Source organism: Schistocerca cancellata, chromosome 2 (genome assembly GCF_023864275.1).
Source record: "Schistocerca cancellata isolate TAMUIC-IGC-003103 chromosome 2, iqSchCanc2.1, whole genome shotgun sequence".
In the NCBI taxonomy this organism is placed as follows: Eukaryota; Metazoa; Arthropoda; class Insecta; order Orthoptera; family Acrididae; genus Schistocerca; species Schistocerca cancellata.
Window position 1 is genome coordinate 1051128231 of NC_064627.1, and position 21526 is coordinate 1051149756.

At 39.6% G+C, this 21526-nt stretch overlaps 1 protein-coding gene across 1 annotated transcript in view; it reads left to right on the forward strand.

Moving 5' to 3' along the window:
* Window positions 1-21526, forward strand: part of LOC126163034 (exostosin-3) — a 130886-nt gene that overhangs the window by 82109 nt on the left and 27251 nt on the right. Inside the window, exons 10-11 of the mRNA XM_049919907.1 lie at window positions 252-377; window positions 15404-15531. Of these exons, the coding sequence (XP_049775864.1) occupies window positions 252-377; window positions 15404-15531 (254 nt within the window). The remainder of the gene's footprint in view (window positions 1-251; window positions 378-15403; window positions 15532-21526) is intronic.

The window sequence follows — 21526 nt, forward strand, 5'->3', positions numbered from 1 at the left end:
CTTTGAACCGAGCAAGATAGATCTGCCAGCATTAGCTCAGGTCAAAATAGTTTTCTCGTGGAAAATCTCTGTTGTGTTGATTTAAACACAAATGTTGGTTTATTTTCCATATTTTCACTCCCTCCTCCCCCTCTGTGCGTATGGTTTCATGTTAGAGCATGTCTTACTGGTACTATTGTTGCTTTAACTTTTTTTAACACATTTCTTGAATTTTGAAATTACTATGATTAAACAAAGTATTTACGTTTCAGGTGCTTATCAACTCCCTCAGTAGACTTTATGGCTTACCATATCTTCATAAGGTGGTGGTTGTTTGGAATTCTCCAAAGCCACCATTGGAAGACTTACGCTGGCCTGATATTGGTGTTCCTGTTCATGTACGTTGATGATAAATTTATTACTGGTTCTTAGGTAATGATGTTACTTATTAGACCACACTGTATTTATGTATACTATCCTGATTGTGTTATGTTCAGTATTGTGGTGTTTGTACATGTTTTATTTGATTTTACTGTTGTTCAGTACTTTCTAACACATGTGACAGGAGTGCAACAGTAAATCAGGTGTGCATTATTGTCCATCCCAGTACAGAACAGTATGTTGCCTTCTAAAAGCATTTTCATAAATGCAACTACATGGATGTAATTATGACTCAACATTGTGTCTTTCTTGAAGAGGTTTGAGTGATGTAAATATACCAAATCATCTCATCTCTTCAGTATAATGATACTTCAGAAATAAAACAACTCAAATATTCCATTTGTGCCTGGTACCAGTAGCTGCTGCATCAGTAATTTTTTAAAACTAGTACTGTTGTATAAATCTATTGAAATGGATTTTTTGTGGTGATGAATGTTTTGTTTTATTCAATTAAAACATCAATAATGGTTGGGTTTATCCATTTCTTGATTACAGAGTGGATGTCATGCCTACATGCATGTTTCACTAATTCTCTCAACTGATTTGATTTGATTATATTCAGTTCCCTTTGTTTTACTTCTGTTGATGTTCATCTTCTATCCTCATTTCAAGACACTGTCTATTCAGTCCAATTGATCTTTCAAGTCCTTTGGCATCTCTGACAAAATTACAATGTTACTGGCAAACTACACTGTTGTTATTTATTCTCACTGAGCTTTAATTCCCATTCCAAATTTCTCATGTTCGTTGACTCTTGCTCATTGTAGAGACTGAATATCAGGGATAGGGTACAATACTGTCTCACTCCCTCCTCAACTATTGCTCCCCTTTCACATCCTTTGACTCTTGTAACTGTCGTGGTTTCTGTGCAAGTTGTGTATAACCTTTTGCTCTCTGTGTTTTACCCCTGCTAACTTCAGAACTTCAAAGAGTGCATTCCAGTTGACGTTGCAAAAGCTGCCTCCAAATCTGCAAAAGCAATAAATGTAGGTTTGCCTTCCCTTAACCTTTCTTCTAAAATAAGTCATAGGGCCAAGATTGCCGCACGTGTAAACCCAAATTGATCTTTCCCTGAGGTCAACTTCTACCAGTTTTTCCATTCTTATCTAAATAATTAGTGTCAATATTTCACAACCATGACTTGTTAAACTGATGGTCCAGTAATATTCATACCTACCTTCTTCGGAAATTGAAGTACTTACTACATTCTATAATGAAATAATAAGCAGCCAGTTGGATAAAAGAAATTTAATTTCTTTACCAATTTCAGATTGTTATGTGTACCGCATTATTTGTGAGTGTCAGTAATAAAGTGCATACAGCACAAAGCCATGGTCCTACAAAATATATTCAGGAGCAATAAGTAACACAATACTGAATCCATTAATACAATAAGAGCTCTTAGATGCCCACATGTTGTTCACTGTTTGAAGTGTAAGGCTATTTTGCCCATCTCGTGTATTGTACACGTCAAGTGGAAGAGTTTTGTCATGCCTGACTCTCCCAAGAATGTCAGTAATTCTAAGGGAATGTCATCTACTCCAGGTGCATTGTTTCCACTTGGGTCTTTCAGTGCTCTGCCAGATTTCCCCCCCCCCCCCCCTCCCCCCCCACCTTAGCTTTATGTACTTCCTCTTCACTTTTTGTAATATTGTGCTCATTTTCAGTTCCCTTGTATAACCTTTCTAAATATACTTTCTGCCTTTTGCCTTCCCCTCTCTTCTTAATTCTTCCTTGTTCTTCCTGTGCGGCTGGTCCCGGTGGAGGTTCGAGTCCTCCCTCAGGCATGGGTGTTTGTGTTTGTCCTTAGGATGTTTTAGGTCAAGTAGTGTGCAAGCTTAGGTACTGATGACCTTAGCAGTTAAGTCCCATAAGATTTCACACACTTTCTTTTTACCCAGTTTCAGTTCAACATTGCCTGATACTCCCTCTGTAACTTTTAAAAACAGTGGTTCTTCAATTATCCATGTCCCATCTCCTTAAATTACTACTTTTTTGCAATTTCTGCAGTTTTAACCTGTCTTTCATAATGAGTAGATTATGGTCAGAGTCCTCATCTGCTCTTGGAAATGTCCTACAGTTTAAAATCTGGTTTTGAGATCTGTATCTTAACATTTTGTAATTAATTTGAAATCTTCCAGTGTTCTTACATCTCTTTCATGTATACATTGCTCTTTCATGGTTTTTAAACCAAATGTTTAAACAGTGACTAAATTATCCCCTGCAGGTGGACTGTCCTCGAGCCTATCAAATTTTTGTGAACTGTATTATTGCTTCCAGGTTCTCAGTAATCTAGCACTTTTTACAAAGAGTAGTCTGCGGCATTGGCCCCTTACTTATCTTGCATAATTGTGAATCTCTCACCCAGTGCAAAGTCCTAAATACTGGAAAAAGATGTAGTTGACTCCTGTAAGAAGTGTAAAAGAACCAATGTCCTTAACGTCAGATTGCTGCAGATTTCTAGAACACATTATGAATTGAAATGTAATAAATTTCCTAGAGACTGAAAAGCTTATGTCCATGAATTAACAAGGTTTTAGAAAGTGTCGCTCGTGTGAAACACAGCTCACTCTGTTCTCACATGATATACTGCTTACTATGGATGAAGGGTAACAGGCAGATTCCATATTCCTAGATATCCGAAAAACATTTGACATGGTACTCCAATGCTGACTGCTGATGAAGGTGCAAGGATACGGAATAGGTTCCCAGAGATGTAATTGACTTGAAGTCTTGTTAAGTTATAGAACCCAGTATGTTGTTCCCAATGACGAGCGTTCATCAGACACTAGATTATCGTCAGGAGTGCCCCAGGAAAGCGTGATAAGACCACTGTTATTTTCTGTGTACATAAATGATGTAGTGGACAGTGTGGGCAGTAATCTGTGGTCGTTTTCTGATGCTGTGGTGTATGGGGAGGTGTCAAAGATGAGTGACTGTGGGACGATGCAAGATGGCTTGGATGAAATTTCTAGTTGGTGTGATGATGGCACCTGGCACAAAATGTAGAAAAATGTAAATTAATGTGGGTGAGTAGGAAAAACAAACCTGTAATGTTCGGATACAACATTAGTAGTATTCAGCTTAATACAGTCACGTCATTTAAATATCTGGGCATAAAGTAACAAAGTAAGTAAATGGAATAGGCATGTGAGGATTGTAGCAGGGAAGGTAAATGGTCTACTTCAGATTATGGGGATAATTTTAGAAAAGTGTGGTTCATCTGTAAAGGAGACCATATATAGGACCCTGGTGCAACCTAGTCTTGAGTACTGCTCTAGTGTTTGGGATCCTCAACGGGTCAGATTAAAGGAAAAAGTCAAAGCAGTTCAGAGATAGTCTGCTAGGTTTGTTGCCAGTAGGTTTGACTAAAGCGCAAGTGTTGCGGAGATGCTTTGGGAACTCAAATGGGAGTCCTTGCAAGGAAGGCGATGATCTTTTCATACGGTGGCTTGCGGAGGATGTATGTAGGTGTAGCTCTACTCAGTCAGGAATGCCATTCTTGTTTAAACCTCTATCGTGGTTGTCCCAGTCACGTAAAAACTAGTGGTCTTTTGTGTAAACTCTGTGTTGTTCAGGAAATAAGCAAACAACTTTCAGATTGCAACATACGAACTACAAGGTTGTGCTGAAAAGTAATGCCTGTGAATGTTTTAATCTGTTTTCAGTATTGGTTGAGGTATTGCATGCTGTGCATATTACTCAGTTGACTTTCCCGCTTTGCTGATGCAAGTTGCAACCCTCTGCTGCAAGACAACTCAAAATTGTAGCATGTAATGTAACTATGTCAGTGTGTGAGAAGCATCATGCTGGAATCCCTCAAAAAACCAGAAGCATGAATTCAAAAAGTTTGTTCGTACATGGAGCACCCTGTCCTTCCTCATGACAATGCTAGCCGACACATGAGTACTGTGACATATGCAACAATTGATTCGATTTTCATCTCTTTCCAAAACTTAAAGAAAGCCTTCGAGGATTTCACTTTGATAGTGATGAAGTCGTGCATGCAGAAGTGAGGTTGTGGCACCTTCAACAAAGTCAGACAATACATCGTGACAATATCAATGAACTGGTCTTTTGATGGGAGAAACATGTTCATTGCCAGGGTAGCTAAGTTGAGAAATAAATACGTGGACATGAAGAATAAAGATGTAAAATGTTCATAACATTTGTTTTATTTAAAAAGATTTAAGAGTTTTCACAAAAAAATTTGGAGGCATTACTTTTCTATGATTATATGAATGTGTTGTATCTGGTTTTTCCCCCTCTTCTCTTCCAGACATGTCCCAATGCAGCTGCTAAGTCCCATAGTGCTTGGAGCCATTTGAGCCCAATGCAGCTGACATCAGTAATCCCTTTCCTTTCTCCCCACCTTCATCTTCAACTTACATATAGTGCCATTACTTTTCAGCACATAGTCATATATGTGATCACAGTATTTTAGTTTTGCACAAATGAAAGCTAAGTTCTCATTACATTTTTTCATATTCACAGTATTACGTGCAGATATTGACACATACTTGTTATAATGGAGAAACACTGCTTTGAGATTTTTTGTGACAAATCAGTGAAAAATCTCCACTCATTCACATCAAACTGTATGTTAAATTTACCTAACAATCCTGCATTGCCACCATGAAAAATTAGGTCAAATTCTATGTGAAAATATGAGAAGATCCCTTCTTTTCTCTTCATGTACCACAAGAAAGATGTTCAGGAATAAAGGCTTTCTTTTTATTTAACATGTACCATAATAGTTTTCATAAATTCTAAAAAGACCAAAGTCTCTCATTGAATTATTCAGTTCAGCCTATGTGGCTGCCTCTGTCAGATAGACCAATGTAAAAATCAGGACGCAGATGCTGAGTCGCTGATAGGCACAACCGGTGGTGGAGTGTTCGTCGCTGTTAGTAGTAGTTTATCCTGTAGTGAAGTAGAAGTGGATAGTTCCTGTGAATTATTATGGGTGGAGCTTACACTCAACAACCGAGCTAGGTTAATAATTGGCTCCTTTTACCGACCTCCCGACTCAGCAGCATTAGTGGCAGAACAACTTAGAGAAAATTTGGAATACATTTCACATAAATTTTCTCAGCATGTTATAGTCTTAGGTGGAGATTTCAATTTACCAGATATAGACTGGGACACTCAGATGTTTAGGACGGGTGGTAGGGACAGAGCATCGAGTGACATTATACTGAGTGCACTATCCGAAAATTACCTCAAGCAATTAAACAGAGAACCGACTCGTGGAGATAACATCTTGGACCTACTGATAACAAACAGACCCGAACTTTTCGACTCTGTAAGCGCAGAACAGGGAATCAGTGATCATAAGGCTGTTGCAGCATCCCTGAATATGGGAGTAAATAGGAATATAAAAAAAGGGAGGAAGGTTTATCTGTTTAGCAAGAGTAATAGAAGGCAGATTTCAGACTACCTAACAGAGCAAAACGAAAATTTCTGTTCCGACACTGACAATGTTGAGTGTTTATGGAAAAAGTTCAAGGCAATCGTAAAATGCGTTTTAGACAGGTACGTGCCGAGTAAAACTGTAAGGGACGGGAAAAACCCACCGTGGTACAACAACAAAGTTAGGAAACTACTGCGAAAGCAAAGAGAGCTTCACTCAAAGTTTAAACGCAACTAAAACCTCTCAGACAAACAGAAGCTAAACGATGTCAAAGTTAGCGTAAGAAGGGCTATGCGTGAAGCGTTCAGTGAATTCGAAAGTAAAATTCTATGTACCGACTTGACAGAAAATCCTAGGAAGTTCTGGTCTTATGTTAAATCAGTAAGTGGCTCGAAACAGCATATCCAGACACTCTGGGATGATGATGGCATTGAAACAGAGGATGACACGCGTAAAGCTGAAATACTAAACACCTTTTTCCAAAGCTGTTTCACAGAGGAAGACCGCACTGCAGTTCCTTCTCTAAATCCTCGCACAAACGAAAAAATGGCTGACATCGAAATAAGTGTCCAAGGAATAGAAAAGCAACTGGAATCACTCAACAGAGGAAAGTCCACTGGATCTGACGGGATACCAATTCGATTCTACACAGAGTACGCGAAAGAACTTGCCCCCCTTCTAACAGACGTGTACCGCAAGTCTCTAGAGGAACGGAAGGTTCCAAATGATTGGAAAAGAGCACAGGTAGTCCCAGTCTTCAAGAAGGGTCGTCGAGCAGATGCGCAAAACTATAGACCTATATCTCTGACGTCCATCTGTTGTAGAATTTTAGAACATGTTTTTTGCTCGAGTATCATGTCGTTTTTGGAAACCCAGAACCTACTATGTAGGAATCAACATGGATTCCGGAAACAGCGATCGTGTGAGACCCAACTCGTTTTATTTGTTCATGAGACCCAGAAAATATTAGATACAGGCTCCCAGGTAGATGCTATTTTTCTTGACTTTCGGAAGGCATTTGATACAGTTCCGCACTGTCGCCTGATAAACAAAGTAAGAGCCTACGGTATATCAGACCAGCTGTGTGGCTGGATTGAAGAGTTTTTAGCAAACAGAACACAGCATGTTGTTATCAATGGAGAGACGTCTACAGACGTTAAAGTAACCTCTGGCGTGCCACAGGGGAGTGTTATGGGACCATTGCTTTTCACAATATATATAAATGACCTAGTAGATAGTGTCGGAAGTTCCATGCGGCTTTTCGCGGATGATGCTGTTGCAGCATTAGAAAATTGTAGCGAAATGCAGGATGATCTGCAGCGGATAGGCACTTGGTGCAGGGAGTGGCAACTGACCCTTAACATAGACAAATGTAATATATTGCGAATACATAGAAAGAAGGATCCTTTATTGTATGATTATATGATAGCAGAACAAACACTGGTAGCAGTTACTTCTGTAAAATATCTGGGAGTATGTGTGCGGAACGATTTGAAGTGGAATGATCATATAAAATTAAATGTTGGTAAGGCGGGTACCAGGTTGAGATTCATTGGGAGAGTCCTTAGAAAATGTAGTCCATCAACAAAGGAGGTGGCTTACAAAACACTCGTTTGACCTATAATTGAGTATTGCGCATCAGTGTGGGATCTGTACCAGATCGGGTTGACGGAGGAGATAGAGAAGATCCAAAGAAGAGCGGCGCGTTTCGTCACAGGGTTATTTGGTAACTGTGATAGCGTTACGGAGATGTTTAACAAACTCAAGTGGCAGACTCTGCAAGAGAGGCGCTCTGCATCGCAGTGTAGCTTGCTCGCCAGGTTTCGAGAGGGTGCGTTTCTGGATGAGGTATCGAATATATTGCTTCCCCCTACTTATACCTCCCGAGGAGATCATGAATGTAAAATTAGCGAGATTAGAGTGCGCACGGAGGCTTTCAGACAGTCGTTCTTCCCGCGAACCATACGCGACTGGAACAGGAAAGGGAGGTAATGACAGTGGCACGTAAAGTGCCCTCCGCCACACACCGTTGGGTGGCTTGCGGAGTATAAATGTAGATGTAGATGTAGATGTAGATGTAGATGTAGCTTTTGGCCAACAAGGCCTTTGTCAAAAGTAAACACCACACACACACACACACACACACACACACACAAACTATTGATTGAGGGATGAGAAGTGAGTTACTTTAGGTTTAGACCAGGAAGATTGTTGGAGTGAAGGATGTGCTGTAATGATAACTCCCATCTGCGCAGCTCAGGAAATTTGGTGTTTGCGGGGAGGATTAAGATGTCACGGGTTGTGAAACAGCCATTGAAATCTCACATGTTGTGTTCTGTTGCTTGTTGCGCCATTGGGTGGTCCACCTTGTTTCGGCAACAGTTTGGCAGTGGCCATTCATTCTAGTTGACAGCTGGTTGGTTTTCAAACCAATGTAAAACGATGTACAGTGACTGCATCGGAGCTGGTATATAACATGGCTGCTTCCACAGGTGGCATGACCTCTGATGGGGTAGGATAAGCCTGTGACAGAACTGGTGTAGTTGGTGCTGGGTGGATGGGTTGGGCAAGCATTGCACCTGGGTCTTCTACAGGGGTATGATCCCTGTGGCAGGGGATTGGGGGTGGGAGGGGCACAGGGATGGACTAGGATGTTGTAGAGGTTGGGTGGGCGGTGGAATACCACTTTGGGAGGGATTGAAAGTATCTTGGGTAGGATGTCTCTCATTTCAGGGCATAATTATAGATAATCAAAGCCTTGATGAAGGACATGGCTCAGTCATTCCAGTGCAGCATGGTATTGGGTGACAAGTGGGACGCTTCTTTGTGGTTGGTTCGTAGGATGAGTGTGAGGATCAGGTGTGTGTGAGGATATGGCATGGGATGCCACTTCCTTATACACAAATATTCCGCACGTCCAGGGCCTCGCTGCGATGGAGCACTTCCTTTCACGCCGATCACCTACCACCCTACCTAAAACCTCTTTCCTCATTACCTTAGCCAGCTTCATCCTGACCCACAACTTCTTCACTTTCGAAGGCCAGACATACCAACAATTAAAGGGAACAGCCATGGGTACCAGGATGGCCCCCTCGTACGCCAATCTATTCATGGGTCGCTTAGAGGAAGCCTTGTTGGTTACCCAGGCCTGCCAACCCAAAGCTTGGTACAGATTTATTGATGACATCTTCATGATCTGGACTCACAGTGAAGAAGAACTCCAGAATTTCCTCTCCAACCTCAACTCCTTTGGTTCCATCAGATTCACCTGGTCCTACTCCAAATCCCATGCCACTTTCCTTGACGTTGACCTCCATCTGTCCAATGGCCAGCTTCACACGTCTGTCCACATCAAACCCACCAACAAGCAACAGTACCTCCATTATGACAGCTGCCACCCATTCCACATCAAACGGTCCCTTCCCTACAGCCTAGGTCTTCGTGGCAAACGAATCTGCTCCAGTCCGGAATCCCTGAACCATTACACAAACAACCTGAAAACAGCTTTCGCATCCTGCAACTACCCTCCCGACCTGGTACAGAAGCAAATAACCAGAGCCACTTCCTCATCTCCTCAAACCCAGAACCTCCCACAGAAGAACCCCAAAAGTGCCGTACTTGTGACAGGATACTTTCCAGGACTGGATCAGACTCTGAATATGGCTCTCCAGCAGGGATACGACTTCCTCAAATCCTGCCCTGAAATGAGATCCATCCTTCATGAAATCCTCCCCACTCCACCAAGAGTGTCTTTCCACTGTCCACCTAACCTTTGTAACCTATTAGTTCATCCCTATGAAATCCCCAAACCACCTTCCCTACCCTCTGGCTCCTACCCTTGTAACCGCCCCCGGTGTAAAACCTGTCCCATGCACCCTCCCACCACCACCTACTTCAGTCCTATAACCTGGAAGGTGTACACGATCAAAGGCAGAGCCATGTGTGAAAGCACCCACATGATTTAGCAGCTGACCCGCCTACACTGTGAAGCTTTCTATGTGGGAATGACCAGCAACAAACTGTCCATTTGCATGAATGGACACAGGCAGACAGTGTTTGTCGGTAATGAGGATCACCCTGTGGCTAAACATGCCTTGGTGCACGGCCAGCACATCTTGGCACAGTGTTACACCGTCCGGGTTATCTGGATACTTCCCACTAACACCAACCTGTCAGAACTCCGGAGATGGGAACTTGCCCTTCAGTATATCCTCTCTTCTCGTTATCCGCCAGGCCTCAATCTCCACTAATTTCAATTTGCTGCCGCTCATACCTCACCTGTCTTTCAACAACATCTTTGCCTCTGTACTTCTGCCTCGACTGACATCTCTGCCCAAACTCTTTGCCTTTACAAATGTCTGCTTTTGTCTGTGTATTTGCAGATGGATATGTGTGTGTGTGCGAGTGTATACCTGTCCTTTTTTCCCCCTAAGGTAAGTCTTTCTGCTCCCGGGATTGGAATGACTCCTTACCCTCTCCCTTAAAACCCACATCCTTTCGTCTTTCCCTCTCCTTCCCTCTTTCCTCATGAAGCAAACGTTGGTTGCGAAAGCTTGAATTTTGTGTGTATGTTTGTGTTTGTTTGTGTGTCTATCAACCTGCCAGCACTTTCATTTGGTAAGTCACATCATCTTTGTTTTTAGATATATTTTTCCCACGTGGAATGTTTCCCTCAAGGCATCAAAAGATTTGTCAGGGACTTGTTTATTATCTAATAAAGGTTTATTATCTAGTAAAAACCACTGATGTAACTGGAACTGATAACTGTCTGGGAAGTAGGAACATTTGACTCAGTTTCATATGTCATAATTGATGTTTTAGAAAGCCTGCAGCTGTCATTTGTTATTTAAATATTGCATTACTTACGTTTTTTTTTTTTTTTTTTTTTTTTTTTTTCACGCTTAGCACAGCGTATTTCGAGAATTTTTTCTGTTGTCAGGGGCAAATATGCAAATAAGTATTTTGTGTTGCATTTGGATGTGTTGATCTGCGTCTCTCCTGTAGATGTCTTTTTGAGGTGATCAGGTACTGTGCCTCCTCAGTTACATAGAAAACTACACACTCGCAAACTATCACTCACATTGTTTGTGTAACACTGCAAACAAAAATACATACATAAATACTGCACTTGACAACGAGAATAAATTCCTGAAACATGTTTTGCTCAGCATGAAAAACTTGTGTAACCAGCGCAATCATTTGAGAAACGCAAAAGTGAATGATGGTGTCAACTAGCGCTACATGTGGCCAAACGCCAAAATGCGCTAAATATGTTTAGACAAAATTGACACAATTATAATAACGATCACAAAAATGTGTTGTGCAGTAGAGACAATTTGGAAACAGTTGCTGTGATTGGTCATAATATATTTAGTCGTACGAACCTAGTTACTTCCATCAGCCATGATGCCAAGTAGAGCTTGGCAGCAGCAGAAGATATGGCATGAATTGTTGCAATTGTTACACATTTACTGGTTCAAATCTGCTGTGTAAAGCACTCTGGTGTAAAGAAACTTGACCACATACTATTTATAAACACTACTGGACGGCCAACATCATATTTTTCTCCATGAACACTTTTTTGTAATGCGTAAATCACGGGAAAATTATAAATATGTTGACACAAAATCGGGTGCAAAATAACATTGTGGACATAGGTAATTTGATGGGAACAATGAAAAATCTCGTAAACAGCAGGAAAACATTAATTCCAGGAACGTAAAAGGGGGGCTATACTGTAGATGCTTGTGGTTATTGAAGCTGGGAAGCTATATCAGTTTTGTGATTCCTTATATATGGGTTTATGTCATTTATTGTGGACTGCAGAGTAATTTTTTTGTTTCCTAATTGTTGCTTGTTGTTTACCTCCTGGAGTTTAATTTTTGTAGAATGTTTGTTATATAAGGACTGTTACTGTTCCACTCTTTGCATGTACCATATTTACTCGAATCTAAGCCGCCCTTTTTTTCCGATTTTTGCTATCCAAAAAACCGCCTGTGGCTTAGAATCGAGTGAAAAGTAAGTGGAAGTTCTGAAAAATGTTGGTAGGTGCCACCACAACTAACTTCTGCTGTCGTATATACAGACATGCTTTGCAGGCACAAAGATAAATACTGGCACCAAAACATCTGCGTCAGTAAAAAAAATTTAAAAAGAGGCTAGAAGATCAGCTTTTTCCTCCACCCCAAGTTTGGACTACTGCATTTTCATACATTATCCAACGAAGTAAATAGAAATTCCGTATTCTACATCTTCGAGTGTAGCAGCCTTTCAAATATTTGTAGCCACAAAAATAAATTTCCTTACACAAAAATACCAACAATGCACAAGGCTTCAGGATTGTTGCAAGAGTTGATATGCTGGGCCTTATTAACATTTCACGCAGTGGCACATATTGCTTCGTGGAATTTTGTGAAGATCTTTCATTATAGTGCCAAAATCAAGAGGAGAGTTATTTCTTTTGCGGAACAAAGTTCTAATTGTGCTCAGGTTCACAATACGAGATTGATGCGAGCAACGTCAGGCGATGGCGACTGCAGAGAGACAAATTATTTGAATGATCAAGTAGCAGGAAAGTATTTAGTGGGCCAAAGTGTGGCCGATATGATGCACTAGAAGTGATTTTAAATGAATTTGTTAAGGAACAGCATCAGAAATTCCTGGCTGTGAACGCCAAAATTTTAAAAATTAAGGCACATGAAATTGCTGGAGAGCAAGAAATTGAAAATTTTAAGGCTAGTTGCAGCAGGATTGATCTGTTTATGAAGTGCTGGGGTTTTTCACTTCGGAGGCAAACTTCAGTTACACAGAAGCTGCCAAAAAATTATGAAGAAAAACTTGTGGAATTTCAGTGCTTCATAATTAGGCGGCGTACAGAAAAGCAATACCTTCTTGGTCCGATAGTAAATGCTGACCAAACTCCCATATATTTTGACATGCCATCAAATTATACAGTTGACCTCAAAGGAAAGAAAGACATAAGTGTTCTTACATCAGGGGGTGAAAAACAGCGGATGTCTGTCATGCTTGCTTGCACGGCAGATGGACATAAATTACCCCCATTCATAGTTTTCAAGCGAAAGACTTTACCGAAATCAGAAGTGTTTCTAAAAACTGTAATTGTACGAGCAAACGAAAGTGGGTGGTTTTCGGAGGACATGGTGTTGGAATGGATTGGGCGAGTGTGAAATTGTCGTCCTGGCGCAATGCTCGGTTTACTCAGTCTGTTGGTATTAGATGCATACACAGGCCATACAACATCCGCAGTAAAACGAAAATTAGAGGAAAGCAAAACAGACTTGGCAGTAATGCCAGGCGAGATGACTTCAATTCTGCAACCACTTGACGTCTGTTTGAATAAACCATTTAAGGGCGAGCTTAAATGCATGTACACAGACTGGCTTTCGAAAAGTGACAGTCAACTGACACCAACAGGACGTGTAAAACGCACAAGTTTGTCGCAAGTGTGTCAATGGATTTATGATGCATGGAAGTGTGTTCCAAATCAGACTGTGCAACAAGCATTTAAAAAATGTTCGATATCCAATGAACTAGATGGTACGGAGGACGATGCTCTGTATGAAGAAATGAGCAACAAAGAATCGAGTGATAGTGATTCAGAATCATGACTGAGATTTTAAACATTTCATATAAGATGTATTACAAACCTAATAAAATTTTGTTTTAAATTTCAGTGTTTGATTTCTAAGTTATTTTCATTCTTATTTTGTAAGTGTTGCACAGGATAGAAAAGCATGGAGAGTGGCATCAAACCTGTCTACGGACTGAAGACAACAACAACACACTCTGCATTTGAACTCGTCACTAAAAATCTACTACAAAAATCTGACTGGCAAGACTGTTTGGGATGTATGTCAATATGGCCAACTCTACATTCTGAATGTTTTCCTACCAGTGACAAGAGATGTTTGCTAATAGGAACTTTTGTGAATCATGGATCACATGCAGTTTTCTCTTCACCATAAGAATAATATGAATGTAAACATTATGCCGTGTATTCTTTAGTGTTTGCTGCTGTCTCATTTAAATCCTGCCTGCCTAATAAACTACAAAACTAGAGTGAGACAACAGCAAACGCGGAAGAATATACATATCATGTCATGTTTATATTCATATTATTCTTATGCTGAATAGTGATACAGTCAGAAATGAAGCACGATAACTGACTAGATTTTTAAATCTAAGATGACTCTAATTTCTGTGCGGAATGTAATGTACTAAAGAGGTGTCTGCAAAGATTTTCAAATGGAGAAAAATGTTCGCTAAACTCTCGTTCAGAAAATCTTCTATCATATGCCGTCTATTATTTGGCTCTTGTTGATCATTATCAAAGAAAACAGCAGTGTAAGTAACAACAAATAGCAGTCTCTTGCCATTGTTTCGCTAATGAGACAATTCCTCTCTTTTTTTTATTGTAAGCTGCGATAGCGCGCACAAAAGCAAGCCATGACGCAAGCAGCGACAGGTCATAAACACTCATTATCAGAATGCGACAAACAATGCATGACACAGTACAATAATGTATTTTCAGCTTAGAGTGATGTAAACACCTATAACAAAGAAAACGGCACTTATCAGATCAAATCAAAATAAGTAATCAATTCAAACCAGACAAAGCATGTGGAAAAGGAAGGGTACCCTTATAAATACAGACGGAGTGCCTGACGCATAGCAATGGCTACCTGGTAAAGCTTAACTGTTAAGCTTACGACTTGAACCAAACTACTGTAGCTGTACCTTCATCCATTCGACCTAAATTGTATCTCATGTTACAATGGACCAACTTTGTTTCGATTTGCAGGTGCGGTCTAAAACTTCCCTCTCCCCTTGAATTTCGAGTCTCAAATTTCAGGTGTGGCTTAAATTCGGGAAATTTTTTTTTCCTTGATTTTGAGTCTCATTTTTTAGGTGCAGCTTAGATTCGAGTGCAGCTTAGATTCAAGTAAATACGGTAAATTAGAGAAAATTTGCAGTACCTCAGCACTTTACCCACAGATGTCTGACATTCATTGAAACATTCAGGGTTTCAACATTGCTCCCCAGCTGGAAACCCAATAGCTTTTCATAAATTTGTTCCTACGTTTGGCACAACAACTCATAATTTAGTTTTTGGAGTTGTTTGTTCACCGGCACTTTTTCATGATTATATTTATTTTGTCACTATATTACTTCTCCCTCTATCTTTTCTCCCAGTCGTTTTGTCATTATATACTACTCTCCACTGTTTCATTTTTAATTCAGTTTTAGTTTGGAATAGCAGGTTTTAGGTTGACAGGTGTTTTGCAGTTAATTATATCTTAATTATCAAGTGAGGTGGCACAGTATTATGATGTAAGATACATGTTTGAGATGATAGTGATTCAAATCTCTGCTTGCCTACCCAGATTTAGTTTTCCATAGTTTCCTAAATCACTCAAGGCAAATGACAAGGTGGTTCCTTTGTAAAGGACATAGTGAATTTCCTTCCTTTGATATCATACTTAGATTAAAAGAACACGTAGTTCTGATATTTGGCATCTGCATTATAACATAATTCTGTACTTTTTATAGGTAGTGAAAGCAAGCCGCAACAGTTTGAACAACCGTTTTCTTCCATATGATGCAATTGAAACAGAGGCTGTGCTCTCTGTTGATGACGATGCACATTTACGTCATGATGAAATTATGTTTGGCTTTAGGTGAGTGCATTTTGTATCACTGTGAATATATTTTGTCGCAAAATACCAGTACAGCATGCACATATGGTCTGAGTGAAATGATTCTTTTGAGACTTAAAATTTGTACTATTTGTGTGTATGATATTTGGTTATAGAGTAGATGCATTTCACAAATTCTATGATAACCTTTCATGTTTTAAATATTTGTTCCATACTTCTGCTTTATTGTATTGGATGTAGGTTTGTAGAGCATTTGACCTGCCATCCTACAGGATGAAGAGTAATATCAGATTTCCCAAATTGTAATTAAAATAGTGAGAAGATAGTGTATGTTACTCAGAATAGGTGCTTCAGTCTGCTGTGAAATGTCACCCCGTACTTAGGGACAGGAAAATTTCGTGTAAATGATAACATGACAAATATCACGAAGTCAGCAGATTTTATGACGTAACATGAAATTGACATTTTTACAAAACTAGTGAAATTTGGTATTTTTTCTGTTACCACATAAAAATCTTATAAATCTGAAGGCATTGATATTGGTAGCTGATAGTTATTTAACGTGGAAATTGGATCATGATTTTTATTCTTACGGCTGAGATACACATATAACCTTAAAATAACTGTCTGGTTATTGTTTAAAAGCTGATGTCTAGATGAGGCATCAACCGGTAATGGCTTTATCTGCCGAAGTGAAATTTCTTGGCTGCTTTTTACAAGACATCATAGGAAAAAGTCATGTTTTGGAGAGATCTTCAGTGCAGTACATTTAATTAAACTGCATACATATTGTATTCTGTAACTTGTCTCCTACTGTAACTTGGCCCCTCTCTGGTGAAAGTCAGCTTACTTTGTGCCACACCAGAATGTTTATACTCATTACCGGCCTCAGCTACGTAAAAGTATTGTGTGCCATAACAATAAGGAGCCATTGTGAATCTAGCGTTTCATGTGCAGTGTTGTGTGTAGTGATTGTTAACATTATTTCCAAATATGAACAAAGAAGCTGTACTTTCCTTCTAGTGACTTGCCATTAATCTTCAAGTCACTTCTGAAATGCAGTAATTCATCATATGTTTGTTTCTTTTATAAGCTTTATGCTTGTTGCTCTGGAAGAAGAGGCAGAGCTCATTTTGACAGCCACTGTGCTACAGACCAATTGCAAGCTTTCACATATTGTATCCCCTGGTCAGGGACCATGTTCAAGTGTGCAATCTATATTTTTGTAATACACAAATGTAAATATGAAAATCAGCAAACCAGCCCTTTAATATTTTCAAACAAGTAAATCGACATTGTACTTATAGGGTACTTATTATAAACTTTTGCTGCTTGAGAGGTCCCCACGAAAAATGAGTGATCGTAAGACAATTAATTGTATGGAAACATCATTGAAAGAAATACATTTTCATTTTCACATGAGAGGGTAACATTTGTTTATTGCATACCACGTTTACATTCCGGGTTACAAATTTCACATGGCAAAAGGTGGTGAGTAGTGTGAAGTTTGTACAGATTACATTTCACAATTCTTTGCAGCACTTTCTAAACAGTGGGCCACAGAACGTTCAAATGCTCATGCACATTGCGTCCAGCACTCTCAGCCATGGCAACAGTAACTTCTTCAGCAATTTGTGGTGCAATTGCCATTGGTCTCGCCCAGGAGAAATTCCCAAATCGCCAGGTAATTCAAACTTCCGAATCAAGTTCTTCAATGCTGATGCTGAAAGAGGACCTTGCCATACTCCTTTAAGGCATCAATACTCACGAAGTCCAGCAGCACTATTGCTGTTGTTTAGATGAAACAGCTTTTTGAGTAAACTAGATAAAAAGCCAGTAGAGTCATATCTCAATGAGGGACTTGAAACTTTCAACTCAGGGCAGGAGCATATAGAGGAACTATGGCTCAAGTTTAAAAGAACACTTGACCACACACTCGATAGATATGTACCCAATAGACAAACCATAATGGTGGGGAACTTCCGTGGTATACAGTCAGTCTAAAGGAACTTCTAAAGGAACAGAGATTGCTAGGTAGTAGGTATCTAACAAAGCCTAGGGCTATAGATAGAGATGCTCATGAAATGCATTTGGCTATCAAGAGAGCAATGTGTGATGCCTTCAATGACTACCGTAGCAGAATATTGCCAAATGATCTTTCAGAGAACCTGAAGAAATTCTGATCATATGTAAAGGGTGTTAATGGCACCAAGTTAGTGTCCAGCAAATGAGACAATAACTGAAATTCAGGGCAGCAAAGCAAAAGCTGAAATGCTTAAATCTGTTTCCAAATGTTCCTTTACAAAGGAAAACCCCAGAGAATTGCTCCAATTTAATCCTCAAACCATTGAAAAGATGAATGAAATAAGTATTAGTGTTAAGATCTTGAGAAACAGCTGAAATCATTAAAATTGAACAAAGTTCCAGGGCTCAATGGAATCCTTGTCAGATTCTGTACCAGATTTGTAGCTGAGTTAGCCCCTCTTCTAATTATAACCTATCATAGATCCCTCGAACAAAAAACTGTGCCCACTTCTTGGAAAAAAACCCAGATCACTCTCGTCTACAAGAAGGGTAGTGGACGTGGTTCACAAAACTACAGTCCAATATCCTTGACATTGATTTGTTGTAGAATCTTAGAACATATTCTGAGCTCAAATATAATGAGGTGTCTTGAACAGGATGACCACCTCCATTCCAACCATCATGGATTCCAAAAATGTTGATTACGTGAGACCCATCATACTTTTCTCACATGACATACAGAAGGCTTTGGATCAAGGCAGTCAGGTAGTGCAGTACTTCTTGATTTCCGAAAAGCATTTGACTCAGTACCACACCTAAGGTTTTTGTCAAAAGTACAGTCATATGGGATGTCAAGTGAAATTTGTGACTGGATTGAGGACTTTTTGATAGGGAGACTCAACATGTTATTTCAGATGGAGAGCCATCATCAGATGTAGAAGTAACTTCAGGTGTGCCCAGGTAAGTGTGTCAGGGACCTTGCTGTTCTTGTTGTATATTAATGACCTTGCAGACAATGATAATAGTAATCTCAGAGTTTTTGCAGATGATGCAGTTATCAATAATGAAGTACTTTCTGAAAGAAGCTGCGTAAATTTTCAGTCAGATCTTGTTAATATTTCAGAGTGGTACTAAGACTGGAAACTTGCTTCGTAAATTTGTGCACTTCACAAAAGCGAAAAAGCATGGTATCCTATGACTATAATATCAGTGAGTCACTGTTGAAATCGGCCAACCCATACAAATACTTGGGTGTAACACTTTGTAGGGATATGAAATGGAATGATCACATAGGCTCAGCCATGGGTAAAGCAGGTGGTAGACTTCAGTTTATTGGTAAAAAACTGGGGAAGTGCAATCAGTCTACAAAGGAGATTGCTTATAAATTACTTGTGTGACCAGTTCTAGAATATTGCTGAAGTGTGGGAGCCCTGTACCAAATAGGACTAACAGCAGAATTGAATGTATATAGAGAAGGGCAGCATGGATAGTCACAGGTTTGTTTAATCCATTGGAGAGTGTCACAGAGATACTGCAGGATCTGAACTGGAACACTCTTCAACGTCGACATAGAATACTCCAAGAAAGTCTATCAACAAAGTTTCAAGGACTGGTTTAAATGTCTGTAGGAATATACTACAACCCCCTCCATATCGCTCACATAGGCATCATGAGGATAAGATTAGAGTAATTACTGCGTGCACAGAGGCATTCAATGAGTCATTCTTTCTGTGCTCCATACATGAATGGAACAGGAAGAAACTCTAATAACAGTACCCTCTGCCATGCACATCATGGTAATTTGCAGAGTATAGAAGTAGATGTCGATGTAAAGCTGTGTGTATTGACAGACCGCAACTGTAATGCACACTGATGCTTGTGTTTCAGCCATATGTCACCATACCAGTATTGGTGCCTAATGGCAGGTCATGAGACAATGATAATAAGTATCAAGCAGACGTTTTTTGTAAGTACCAGCACAACATTAAGCAGCATGATTGTGTTTCTTGTAACCTTGCTCATCTTTTTTAAATAACACCCTGTATTTTTTATTTGGTAATCCAATTCCTCTCTTCAAGATATGTTCAAAATTTTATTACAATGTACCATTCACATAAGTGTGATGTTATTAAAAATTAACACAAAATTGACTTTGACTCTTCTGTATAACCACACAGTAACGGTACCCAGGGTAATGTAACTCACCTGTTGCTCTAGTTGACAGTAATTAAATGGAAACACAAGGAAAAGGCAGTCAGTTTTCATCAGTGAAGCTTTGTGTGGGTACAATTTACATCAATGATGATAGGGGCTACTCGTTAATAAGAAGTGTAAGTTACCAGATCAGTAATTGCAATAATGTTCTTTTATTCACAATACAGTTAAATGTAGTGTAGCTAACTGGTATTTCTAGCTTCTCTTCATTTGTGTATGTAGTATTTGCACAAAACTTCAGCTGAAGACTACTGATTGAATGACAGGGAGTGCGTATCTTCATAACAACCAAGTTACAAGAACAGGTTGGTCTGGCCTCAGCAGCCGATACTGTGGTCATGTGTGAGAGAGAGTTGCATTTGTGTGTGTGTGTTTGTGTGTGTGTGTGTGTGTGTGTGTGTGTGTGTGTGTGTGTTTCTGATGAAGGCATGTTTGGCTGAAAGCTTCTTGCTGACAGTCTTTTTGTTGTGACGATCTGCCATTAAACGTCTCCGCTGTATGGTGAGTAGCAACTATCCTTTTCTTAATGTTATCATTATTCCATTCTGGATTTTCCATTGTTTAAAGTTACAAGAAACACAGTCATGTTGATTAATGTCTCACTGCTAGCTAAACAACATTTGACTGATACTTTTTTTAATTCTGCTTCTGTAGGAAAAGCTAGTTGGGAGTGGTCAAGATAAATAGGACAGCTCATATATAGTTCCGACAGTATATTGAAGGTATGGGAATGCTATCTTTTGAAAAACTTTGAATATTGTTTGGATGCAGAGTTATTTCTTCTGTAATTGGTTAGTTTTAAGAGGTCTGAAGTAAATTTTCTTTTCTAAGTAAAGGAAAATAAATGAGATGTTTTATGTCAGTTTTATAATATAATTAATAGGTGCATGTTCATTTCAATATAAGACATAAAAATTCTTCACCTGGAATCTCCATTTCATTTGTGGTCTTCCAGTGGGGTCTCCTTAATATTCTGTGCATTCTATGGCTCTTCTTAGAAGTCTTCCTTGTCCCAGTCTTTTAATGTGGCCAAATCATTTAAGCCTATGTCTCTTCATAGTTTCTTGCTTCTTATCCTGTCCCTTCTCATCTTATCTAGGATCCATCGTAGAAAGCATCTCTATGTTGTTTGTATTCTGCTTACAAGGGAACCTCCCCATCGCACCCCCCTCAGATTTAGTTATAAGTTGGCACAGTGGATAGGCCTTGAAAAACTGAACACAGATCAATCGAGAAAACGGGAAGAAGTTGTGTGGAACTATGAAAAAAATAAGCAAAATATACAAACTGAGTAGTCCATGTGCAAGATAGGCAACATCAAGGATAGTATGAGTTCAGGAGCGCCGTGGTCCCGTGGTTAGTGTGAGCAGCTGTGGAACGAGAAGTCCTTGGTTCAAGTCTTCCCTCGAATGAAAAGTTTACTTTCTTCATTTTCGCAATGTTATGATCTGTCTGTTCACTGATGTCTCTGTTCACTGTAATAAGTTTAGTGTCAGTGTTTTGCGACCGCACCGAAAAACCATCCGATTAGTAGACGAAAGGACGTGCCTCTCCATTGGGAACCGAAAACATTTGATCGCAAGGTCATAGGTCAACCGATTCCTCCACAGGAAAACACGTCTGATATATTCTATACGACACTGGTGACGGCATGTGCATCACATGACAGGAATATGTTGTCGACCCACCTATCTTGTTCACTTGGCGAATGGATAAAAAGATTCTTCTACCTTGCGCGATTTAGATTTTCTTGTGGATGTGATAATCACTCCCAAAA